Source organism: Cryptomeria japonica, chromosome 5 (assembly GCF_030272615.1).
Source record: "Cryptomeria japonica chromosome 5, Sugi_1.0, whole genome shotgun sequence".
Lineage (NCBI taxonomy): Eukaryota > Viridiplantae > Streptophyta > Pinopsida > Cupressales > Cupressaceae > Cryptomeria > Cryptomeria japonica.
The window spans coordinates 293021807-293033851 of NC_081409.1; the positions used below are offsets into that span (position 1 = coordinate 293021807).

General features: G+C 33.0%; 1 protein-coding gene across 34 annotated transcripts in view; it reads left to right on the top strand.

Annotated features, from left to right (window-relative positions):
• Positions 1–4060: 4060 nt before the first annotated feature.
• LOC131045786 (uncharacterized) overlaps positions 4061–12045 on the top strand; it is a 75022-nt gene continuing 67037 nt past the window's right edge. For 15 of the 34 annotated variants that reach the window (XM_057979406.2, XM_057979411.2, XM_057979413.2 and 12 more), the window contains exons 1-7: positions 4063–4499; positions 8027–8108; positions 8274–9073; positions 10134–10256; positions 10349–10468; positions 10564–10680; positions 10762–10812. In XM_057979406.2, the coding sequence (XP_057835389.2) occupies positions 4442–4499; positions 8027–8108; positions 8274–9073; positions 10134–10256; positions 10349–10468; positions 10564–10680; positions 10762–10812 (1351 nt within the window). In that variant the 5' untranslated portion in view covers positions 4063–4441. Of the gene's footprint in view, positions 4500–8026; positions 8109–8273; positions 9074–10133; positions 10257–10348; positions 10469–10563; positions 10681–10761; positions 10813–12045 lie in introns of all 34 variants that reach the window. The other 19 variants (XM_057979394.2, XM_057979395.2, XM_057979398.2 and 16 more) reach the window with 8 other exon arrangements.

Sequence of the window (12045 nt, forward strand, 5' to 3'; positions counted from 1 at the left end):
CCTACTACACCAAGAAATTGAATCCCAAACTCAATAAAATCTTCAATTTTTTTTATTACTTTTTGTCATTTCAACCAACCTTAATAGTTAAATTTAAATGCATGTCATGACATCAATTTTGAAGGAGATAAAATAAAAAGATTTTGTAAAGTGAGCCCACATTAACTTACCTCGTAAATTGAAATCCTAAAAAGGCACACTTGAAAAAAGATGATATGATTGTTAGCGACCCATTTGTGACCCGTTTGTTTGCAAAGGAAATATAAAGATAAGAGTGATCATGATGTGATGATAACATATAATTTGAACTTTATATTTTAATTTAAAAAAAAAATGATTTTGAACTTTAATTTTATTAATGAGGATTTATAACTCCTTGTAATCCAAGGTTTATATTAATAACACTCAATTTGATATGTTTAGACTGCAAATTAATCCAAATTAGTCTTACAAGACACTATACGGCAAGGAAGGTGAGGACAAATAATATGGGGTCCTCATGATCTTCCTTTAGGGCCACTCTTCTTCCATGGTATTAAATGGATACTAGAAAAAGTTAGGGTTTATAAAAGATTTTGGCAAAAAGTACACAAGGTGTAGTTAACCTTTCACTCTCTTTAAGTCTTCTTAAAAGTTATCACCATTACAATTTTATAGTTGCACATTGGTTGGCATATGAGTCTATGTAAAGTGATTTTGGATAAGATAATTGTGTATATTGAAAGGTAATTCCACTTATTGTACTTGTTACATAGTTTTTTTTCTTAAAGAACAAGTTTTTGTTATTTTTCAACGATCAATGTTAATTTTTTATTGATTAATATAAAAATTTATGAAAAATGTTTAGGAGAAAGTTTAGGTAAATAGTGGGTTGATATTGGAAGAGAATTATATAAAATTATATTATTTTTTAATGTTTTGTTTTTAATATTAATAGCAATAAGATAAGGGTGTTGACCCTTAACACAAAATAGTCCAGAGATAGTTTAAGCAAAACAATAAGCTATTAACAACACATTAACAACATATTAACAATATTAACCACTCTTAATATCAGATTCAATCTGTAGAGTAAATAACCATCAGTAAAAGAGTTTTAAATGAAACGACCAATAGACCAAAAATAAAACCATCATAGGGCTAAGCAAAGAGACCACCCCAATCTATTTGTGGATAGTTATCGTTCAATTTTTTATATAGACATTATATTATTTTTTAATATAACATTTTAACTAAAAAAATGACGATGGATCAATTTTTTTATGTTAGATGTATTTGATTATACTATTTAGAATATGAAAGAGTAAGCTCTACTTAAATAGTTAATAGCAACTCTACTTAGATAGCTAATAATAATTTTACATCTCATCCACACTGAAAAAGTTGTAAATAGTTGTCATCCAAAATTAATGTTTGACTATTGAGTGAAATAATGTTTAAGAATAGCCAAAAGATATACCTAATATAATAAATATCATAAATCATGTTTGGAATTTATTGCTTCTTTTAATCATTGCACATTATTCGAGGACATAAAGGAATATAACTCATATGGAAGATGTATATATATATTTTTATAAATTTCACTTTATTAAATAATAAATATTAGGTGTACAAATAATTGATTTCTGTTATATTAGTATTAAAACATTAATGGTATTTATTCTAGGAAAGTTGATTAAAACTTAAAACATGATCTCATTTTTTGAAATGTTGGGCTCTAGTATGAATTAATACTAAATTGATTGCTAATAGACCAAAAAATATTAATATTGAGTTGGTTGGAATGTAATTGAGCATTGAATTATGAGTGTTCATGAATGTTGCTTTAAATTTAACTTTCAATGCATCCTAAGGATTGGTTTCTATTTAAGACTCTTTAAAGTAACATATTTTGTTGAAATTCAACTCCAACCATTCAAGAGCCATTAAAACTAGATTTGAAACAACTACTATATAAACATGCCTCAAAAAGAGGAGAACACCTAACTTGTGGACCATGTTGATTGAACAATGTGATCACATGCATTCTCAAACATCTACTTAAGACTATTTAAAGTAACACATTTCCTGAAAAATTAACTCCAACCATTAAATGTTCATTAAAACTGGATGTGGAAAAATTACTAGTTTAAGCATGCCTCAAAGAGAGTAGAGCACCTAACTCGTGGACCATGTTGATTGATAATGTGTGATCACATAAATTTTCAAGCATTTCAACAATGTATTTACAATATGATATGACCCATAATTTACTTTTAGCAAGGGTAAATGGTGGAGTCCCATTCCTCAAAACGTCCCTTTTAACATGTTGTGTATATAAGGTTAGCACATAATGATAACAATTGTGAAAGGAGCAAGGCTTATAATTTTTTTTTTCAATTCTTTTTATAATTATTTTTTATTTGGGAAAATCAGGTTTTTAGCTTAGTTTGAGCTTAGAGAGACCACTTATGGAGGATCTCTTCCCCATGAGGCCATTTTTGGTGTGCCATCATTCCCCACACTTCACTTGTTCAAACCCATGAGCTCAACAACCCAACAAAGGCACAAGGCTTGTGAGCTCAATGGCCCAGTGGGGGTTTGAACCTTGGTGGCTATCCCACCAATAAAGTGTTTCTATCACGACACTAAGCATCTTAAGATAGTAAGGTTTATAATGTATATATGCTAAATGCTTTGCTAATTTAAAAACATGCTTTGGGGTGATAATTATTAGGTAGGCGTGTGAGCATCCTCTCTGGCACTGACATGTTTCTTTAACTATGTTAATAGTGTAAACATATTTATGTGGTTTTCTTATTATCTTATTAATTTCAATCCCATTACACAAATAATACATCATTTAGTCATACATATTTTTTAAGTTGCAAACTAACTAGATACTAGTTTGGTATATGAGACCTTACTTATGAAACTAAAAAAGGAACTTAATCACACTCCAATATCATTTTTTTAAAAATCCACCTTGATGTATGATTTTCCTTAAAGACATGTATAAAAAATTATAACACATATATGACATGGTTAAATTATAGCCTTGATACAAAAATTAATGAAGTCATTATCATTTCTTAAATTCAATTCCCAATTGATAACATTTTAAATATAATTATAAAGTTAAATTGAATTGTAAATAGTTTAATCATTCTCGCCGTATTAAAAAACTTCCAAAAAAATTGAAAGATTTTTGAATGAACCTACGAGATATCAAGTCTTGTCGAGTGCAAGACTTACTAATACCAATAAATATGAAGCATAGATTATCCCCAAAACAAATTCGTGAAGAAAAAATATTATTCGTATGCCTTTAACTCAAACTCCTAATACAATTTTTTAAAAATAATTCAAGAAATTCATCATCTCAAAGAGAAGAAAGAAAACCAACAAATTTAGCCTAAATTTGACAATCCAACCTATTTAGTGGCTCCTTGTTTTTTTGCTCTCCCAACTTGACCCGTGTTTCAAGTATTTTTTTATTCTCTTGCCTATTTGACTCCTAAGAAATGATCTTGTATCCCCTACTTTATTTTTACGAACAATATCCTTTATCTTAAATTAATGAAAATCGCTTCTCTTCATTAAAAAAAAACCTTATTATCTTCCCATAATTTTAAAAATATTTCGAAACAAAAATTACTAAATCAAATATAAGCCCCCCCCAATTCCAAACCCTACCAGATTCCAATAAATACCTACAAAAACCAGGCTACCAAACTACGTTGTTGATACGGTACTTTCCTTTTTAATTCCACCTCAACTTACACCTAAATCTAGTGAGGTGCAGTCCTTATGCTATCAACTCAGCTTACTATAACAAGAATCCCAAGGCCTATTAAAAACCAAAAAACGATATAAAAAAGCCCCTATTCTTAGTACTCCAAACCTATTTAAATAAAAATATAAAAAATAACCACAAATACTCCAGACCCATTTAAATAAATAAAAATAAAAATAAAAATAGCCACAGATACCCCACAGTCACACGGTACACCTATTCAATTTTATTCTTTAAAAAATCTTTCAAACTCCTTTGCCTACTTTATCAGAGTTTTGTTGTTGTTTTTCTTCACGGGATCATATATATTTTCAGTATACAAGAACTGACCGCTTAACTGCTAGTTTCATACTTTTGTTGTAAAGGCTCTGTAACAAGCATTTATTCAGTGTTCTTTAATTGATTTTTTTTACAGGTGCTATTAGAGCTAGTTATCAGCAGTGTTAGCTGTAATTATGCTGACACCGTTTCGGCATAAATAGATCTCAGAGGAACTAATCACTACAGATGCTAACCCTTGTGCTTAACAGTGGTGAAGCTGAAGCTTCCACAGGGGTTACTTAGAGGAGTGGTATTGTTTTCTTTTTGGTTGTGTAGATGTGGTGAAGATTAGTCTGCATTTATGCAATCTGATCCAGATTTGGAAGGGGACTGTATTATATAATGTGGCAGCGTGTTGGGTTCCTGCTCTTCCTTCTGTTTTTCTCCAGCCCTGCCTACGGTATGCGTTTTTTCCTGGCTTCATTTACGTCATTAGTATGTTTCATGGCGTCTCGTTTGGAAATTAGATTGTTTTCAGTGATTGGTGAGTTACTTGATATTTTTTGGTGTTTTGTGTAGAAAACTAGACTCTGTAGCTGGGAGTTGGTAGTGACTTATTTTAAAAATATTTTTTATTTGGAGAAAAGTGAAGTATGAAAATGCAAAATCATGGTGGATTTTCAGATCAGAATCTTGCAGACAAGCTTGAAATTGGAAAAAATGGCTCCTTATGTGTAAGAATGAGTTTTTTATGAACAATCCCCAGACACCCAAACCATTGGCATTCCTTTCGATGGTCAGGTTGGTCTTGAGAAGGAAGCTTGGAAGAAGGAAGCACAGAGTAGGATGTTAGGTGTGAAAATCCAAAACCGGCGAGACATATAAGTTTAAAGTGGGAGATTTGAAGCATGAAATGAGAACAAAAAGGTTTCTTATGAGACAGATTGAAGATTTGATGTTCAAACCCCAGACGCCCAAATAACTAAAATTCTGTAAACTCTACCGAAAATTAACGATTAGAGTATAAAGGACCTAATCCAAGACACCTGAAGTAATAAGAAAATTGGAAATGTAATCGATAATTAGAGAAATAAGAAAAATACTGGTGCTTGAGTTCAAGTATATGGATTTCACGCACTATCCCACAAACCCAAGTAATCAGCATTGTGTAAACTGATCCATATTTGTCTTGAGAAGCAATGTTTCAGCATACCCAAATCATAACCATTAGGGAAAATGCTCATATTCATCTGGACAACTGAGTAGAATATCAAATTGTGAAAATGCAAAGCCTGTGAAGATTTTCAGCTCAAAACCTAGACAGGAAGCTTGAAGTGAAAAAAATGATTTCCCATGAGCAAAATGGGGTTTTGTGTTCAAATTCCAAAGACTCAAGTCATTAAATTTCCACAGATTGCTCCATCTTGGTCTTCAAAATCAATGATTTGAGTACTCTTGACTTAATCTCAAATACTCAAATCATAAGCCTTTTGAAAAAGACTCCATATTTGTATTGAAATTGAGGGCTAAATAGAATATTGAGGTGTGAAAATGCAAGACTAGTGAGGATATTTAGCTCAAAACCTTGGATAGGAAGCTTGATATGAGGAAAAAATGGACTCCCATTTGCCTGGATGAGGATTTTATGTTCAAATTTCAGACACCAAATTCATAAAGCATACACCATCTTTGTCTTGAAAGTCGTGATTTAAGAATAATTGACCAAAATCCAGATACCTAAGCCATCAGGCATCTGTGAAAATGCTCTTTCCTTGTATTGAAGTATAGGGTAGAGTAAAATTACCAGACATGCAAATAAGAAAGAATGGCTTTTCAGCTGGAAAAATGGGGATTTTATGTTCATTATCATTTCATAAATGCTCTAACTTGATCTTTAAAATCAATGATTTGAGTTTGATAGATCAAATCTCGGGTACTCAAATCATATTCTTATGGAAAACGGTCAATGTCTGTATTAAGATTCAAGGTTAAGTGGAATAATGAGTTATGAAAATTGCAAAGCCAATGAGAATTTTCAGCACGAAGCCTAAGGCAGGAAGCTTTAAATGAGAAAATACTGATCCATGTGCAAGAATGGGGATTTTATTTTCAAAATCCCTCCCATGCAAATTTATAGCGTAATTGAACTACATTCAGATTCCCAAAACATATTATTTCTGAAGATAAGATTTATGTTCAAATAATCATTGGCATTCTGGTAAATGCTTTAAGTTTGTCTTGAAAATCAACAATCTGAGTATAACTAACCTAGTCACAGATTCTCAAGGATCATCACAAGTTTTTCAGAAAAAAAGGACACTGTTTTCAAAGTCTTGAATCATTAGCATTCAGCAAAATCCTCCAACATGCTCTCGAAAATTGATGGTTTGAGCATAACTGACCCACCTGAAACACAAGCATTTCAGTAAATGATTCAACTTGTCTCTGAAACTGGATTTAGAGTGCAATCAATCCATAAGTGCGTAAGTGAGTTAACTTTTGTCAAATGTATTTGCAGCTTCAAATCTGAGATAAGAAATTGAAACAAGAAAAAGAACAATGCCTATGTTCATAATGAGGATCTTGCTTTCCAAATATTGACACTCAATCGTTAGCATTTTGGAAAATTCACAATAGATTTTGAAAATCACTTATTTGAGTGTCATTGACCTAATCTTGGATATCTAACTCACAAGTATTTAATCCAGTGCTCTGTCTTTGTCATGGAAATTAAGGGTTGAGTGTAATTGACACCTATGTGTGTCAATTAGATTTGAATCTTTGCCAAACGGATTTCATTTCAATGTTGAATTACCGAGAATTTGTTGTGGAGCAAATCTTGTGAGCTGTATCTAGTTAGTTGTGACTTCCCGCTGTTGGATTTTGCATCGATTACACATGCTGCCAGGATTGGATTTTTCCGTCTCACTTCAACCAGCCATGGTTTTGCTTGCAGTACAGAACTTGGCATTACATTACAATTAGTTCAATAAAATGTAATTGTCTGACAATTTTAACTATATGTGAGGATAGGATGCTTTCAGATTAGATTTAAAGAGTATTTTTTGTAACTACTGCACACCCAGTACATATCCTCTTCAGCTGTCTTGCTCCAATGTCTAGAATCCAATTGTTTGAAAGGTCTCCATGCATCTTGAGATTGATTTAAAAAATGAATGCCTGCCTATTAAAAAACAAATTTGCAACTAGCCTATGGACTAGAGTAATTACACACTGATCAAATGCATGAGTGCATCAAAGTTCCACCAGATAAAATGTGCATTTCAGGGGATACTTTATGGGCTGTAACAATTTACTTTAGTCTGGGTGGTGAGGTTTTTTTGGTATGTAAAACAAAAAGTACATAGACTTTAGGCAAAAATTTAGCAAAAAATCAAATTTGTTGGCTAAAGCAACAGTAGACATGCATAATGTACACGTACATTGTAATATTAGAAAATATCTGGTGATAAGTAGTTTATGATTCTTTTCCTAGAGCAATGTCCTTAGGAAGAGTTGGTATGGGTTAAAAGATGATACAATAGGTTCTGACGGGTGGTCTTGAAAAGTATTTGGTCTACAAAGATTAGCTCCAACCCTGAATCCTAATTTTTGGAAAATGGATAATACCTAAAGTTTTCTCTTCAGGTTAGGTCTAATTAGACTTTCACTTTATTGGATGAATATAAATCCTGAAATAAAGTTAAGAAACAAAGTTAAGCCATAAAGTTGTTCCAAACCTGAGGTAAATGCCATTGAGAATAGTTCTATCTAACACCTAGCATATATATTAATGAATAATGAGAAAGATATTAAAATTGTCTTATACTTGATGTTTTTCTTGCATTGTCCTTGGTTGCAAATCGAATTTAATGATAAAAGTTTCTGTCTCAAGGGGGTGTTAAAAACTTTGTGCTTGCATACTTGTGTGTTGTCTAACAACACTTGCTCAACCTACATAGCCCTGAAGTCGTTTGTTCGGTACAGATGTGAAGAAGTTTCAATTTGTAGAGGATGACTTACATAACACTTCTGCACAATACTATGATCAAGTATCTTCTTGTTACAGGCAAGTAATTTATAAATGACTTCCCATTGGAATGTTTGCCTTTTATTGGCTGGATAGTTTTTGTTTCAACTATTTGTTTCTCTTTTCCTTTAATACTGTGTGGTTTAAATAATTTACTCAACATCTGGTATTTGCGAGTAACATGCTTTGTTTTTTGTACAACAGGAAAGGGAACCCAGATAAATGTAAAAGCTTCACAGTTAGATCTGAGATTCAAAGACTCAGACAGATTCTTTACACACATTCAAACAGAGCTGCCTCTGGTGGATTTCGATCTCCTTCCAGTTTATGTTCTGGGAATGTCGTTTTGTCATCAAGTACCAACTTGACTTCATATAACTTAGTACCCTCTGCAAATGCATTGTCTTCAGTGGTAGAATCTCCATCCGTTTTCTCAAATAAATTGCAACTCAAGAGACAGAACTGGCTCTTTTCTTTGCCATTAGTTCACATTCCACGTAGGTATTTGCTTGCAGCACCATCTTTACCTGTTGAACCCTCAATGAATCCACATACCCCAAATCATATTTTCCGAAGACCTGAAATGGACAACATTCCACCTTTATTTTCAGTTGCAACTCATTATGGGCAGCCCCAGTATCTGTCACCTAGTGGTTCTTATGAAAACCAACATTTCATCAGAATTTCATCCCCATCAAGTGGTTTGTCTTCAATAATATATTCCCCCACCATTTCTGATGGACAAGAAGCACCAGGGTCACATATGAATAAGATTCAACATCTAAAAGCTGCCCCTCCTTTGTTTCCATCTTCTTGGCCTTATACACAGCCACCTTTGGTTTCCCGTCAGAATCTCAAGCATCAGATGCATCAAAGTGCATTTCATCCTGTAATGCCAAATCCTGCAAATCCATCTTCAAAATGGCTTTCTCCAAGTTTCTTTGGTGCACCATCAGAAGTGAGGCCTCCAGTATCGCATTCATGGACTTCAGCTACTCCATCTGGTGAGATCTTAGATTAGAATCAATTACGTACCATCTGTTTGCCATAAACTTTATAGTTAGTGTAAAGTTTTATGATTTCAGATGCTACCCTTAACAACAATCATATTTTTTTATTGCATACCTGAAAGTTTAAAAAATCTGTATTGAAAACTTTAAACTCTTTACCGAAAAAACGCAAAATTTTAGTAGCTAACTCTTATTTGCATGTTGTAAATCTAAATAAGTTTCCCATGTGCTAACAATACAAATAAATTGGTGTAAGACATTTTTTAACTCTTTTTAAAATCTACATATTCCTCCTCATATTCACCAACATTATGATATTTATCAGGATCAAAATTTGAGATTTATATGCTTCTTTGACAAATTATGACTCGGTAAATGCAAGTTACTTGATATTAAAGAAGACATTCTTGTTTTTTTTTCCTTGGGTTTGTTCTTTTTCATGGAGTGAGTGAACTTGAATGTATTTTAGTTCTCTAGTAGGTGGATAAATTACAGACTTGAGCTTAGATGCCAATGAAAAGATTTTGCATGTGTGCTAAAGGGCATCCATAAGCCATCCGGTGGGGTAGGATATCTTGCATGCACACTGCACACCATCAATATTGCCCGTTCCTACAAGTTTTGAGCAAACCGTCAAAGTTAATGTGATGCACCTTGCATGGTAGATGTCCTCAGTCCTACACCACTGCCAGCCCTTTCTTCAACCTTGTAAACAACAAATTGCTCGTGTATGCCCCTGCATACTTGATTCAATAGCTGTTCATTGGCAAAAGCGTGAAAGCTTATAGCAACAAATTCATCATTGCAGGCTCATTGTTTTTCTTGTGCACAGGGATTGTATCTTTTCCTCCAACTACCTCTCCATCTGAACAAACTGTAGGAAACATAAGCATGCCAGTAAAAGTACCATCAGTCATATTTCCTCCTGGTTCTCACAACAAATCTGTGTAGTGTTTATATTATATATTTATTTATTTTTGAAATTTTCAAGAATTCATTTCCAAATAATGCAAAAAGCAATCAATCATGTTTGTGTGATTGTTAAATCATGTAGGGCCTGTTGTTTCTGCTCCAAGTACTTATGGTTTGGGAAGATCTCAGGACCAACCTAGTATGCCTGGCACAGCACTGCCAAGGAACATGGCAAACAGACAAGCACCGGTTGCAATGCCACCTAGTAAATTTTTTTCAACAAATTTCAATTTGAGTTTTCAACAGTAATTACAAGTGTGATTCTATATTTCATTCTTCTAACTTGTTATTTTACAGTGTCTTTTTCTTCTCCTCCAAACTTGTTTCCATCTGAACCCCCAATGGAGAAGTCAAAAGCACCAGAAGTGGTACCGTTTACAAAATTTTCACCTTTGGGAAATAAGCATGATCTGAAAGGTAGATATTCCTCTGATATTTTATCTTGAACTTGAAAGAATTTTTTGTAGATGATATTTTAACTATAACTAGTAAATGGGTGGTTTTGGTACTAGAGCCTTCTGTTTCTCCAATTACTTCCCCTAATGAATCACCATGGAAGAATGCAAGAATACCTGTGACAGCACTTGTTCATAAAAGTTCTTCAAGCCATGCACCAGCCTCAGGTCAAGGTCTGTTAAATACTTCTATGGATGTGAAGCATAGATAATCTTTTACTTTGAAGTCATATACATGGGTGGTTCGTTTTGCAGGATATGTTTCTTCTCCTCAAATTAGTCCTGCTTTTGTACCGTCATTGAAAGGTATTTCTTTCTCCTTATCAACCATCATATAAATGTAGATACTTTTTGACCTTTCAAAAAAGTTCCATTTCAAGGGTATGATTGAATTTTATATTTTTGGTTTGAATCTGTAATGCCCCCTCTTTTCTCATGCGATTCCTTTAAGGAAGGACAATAAAAGGGAGAATAATTAGTATTATAAAAGAAACTGAAATTTAGTGAAGTTTAGTTTTGATGAAAAGTCAAAAAGCATGTAGATGAAGAGTTATGTCCATTAAAGAAAAAGGATATATAAGGGAGATCAATTAAGGAGAAGGGGATGTCAACTTGTGAAGACATTATATATATTTTTCCTTGTGAATTATTCAGCAACATAAGGATGAAATCCCTCAAAAACATGAAATTTAAGGACAAAAACGTTTGATTTCTCTTGTCATGTTAGTGGATAAAAACCCCTAACTTACACAAATTTAGAAACATTTGAAGACTTTTATACAAGTGAGGAAGCTGCAAATTGGAAGACAGATTATAACAGAATATAAGTTTAATATTTTCAATTTTGTCTTAAAGCTTTCAATCCAAAGTTTATAATTATTAAAAATTATAAGTTTAAAGTTAAATAAATATTTATAATTAATTATGCGAGTATTATTGTGAGTGTGGAATATCTTTTTAAGGCAAAACTAAGGAATTTTTAAAAAGGGACATCACAAATAGTAATAGAGCTTTGATCCTGCCAGTTTGTAGGATAAGGCTAACATTATAGATGCCTTCCAAATCAAAGAGATTTGAAGTTCTACGAAAGGAAGAGGACATAAATCCTATTCAATAGTTATTCTACAAACTTGAGGCCCCCAAAATTATTGACAACTAGCAAAGGTTGTCAGAAGATTTAAAAGCTTGTAATCACTTTGATGAGTATTTGGAGGCACTTGGGAACCATAGCCTGGCAAAAGAGATCTATATGAATACATAAGGAAAATGGCTAAGGAGAGGAGCTCAAGGAGTGAGACTGAAAAGAATCAATTTTGATAGAAGAAACAAAGTCCAAATTAGAATCAGAATCACAAGACGCTGGTAAACCCAAGGAAGAAGGGCCAGAACTAGATCCACAAGAAAATGAACAGACCAATGAGCAAAAGCAAGAGGAACCTAAAAAGAAAGCTGAAGTTAAAGAGTCTTTGGTAGGAGAAGATGTTTTATTGGTTTCTAATGATGCCATGTGTCACCAAAAGGCAAAACATCAATGAAGGG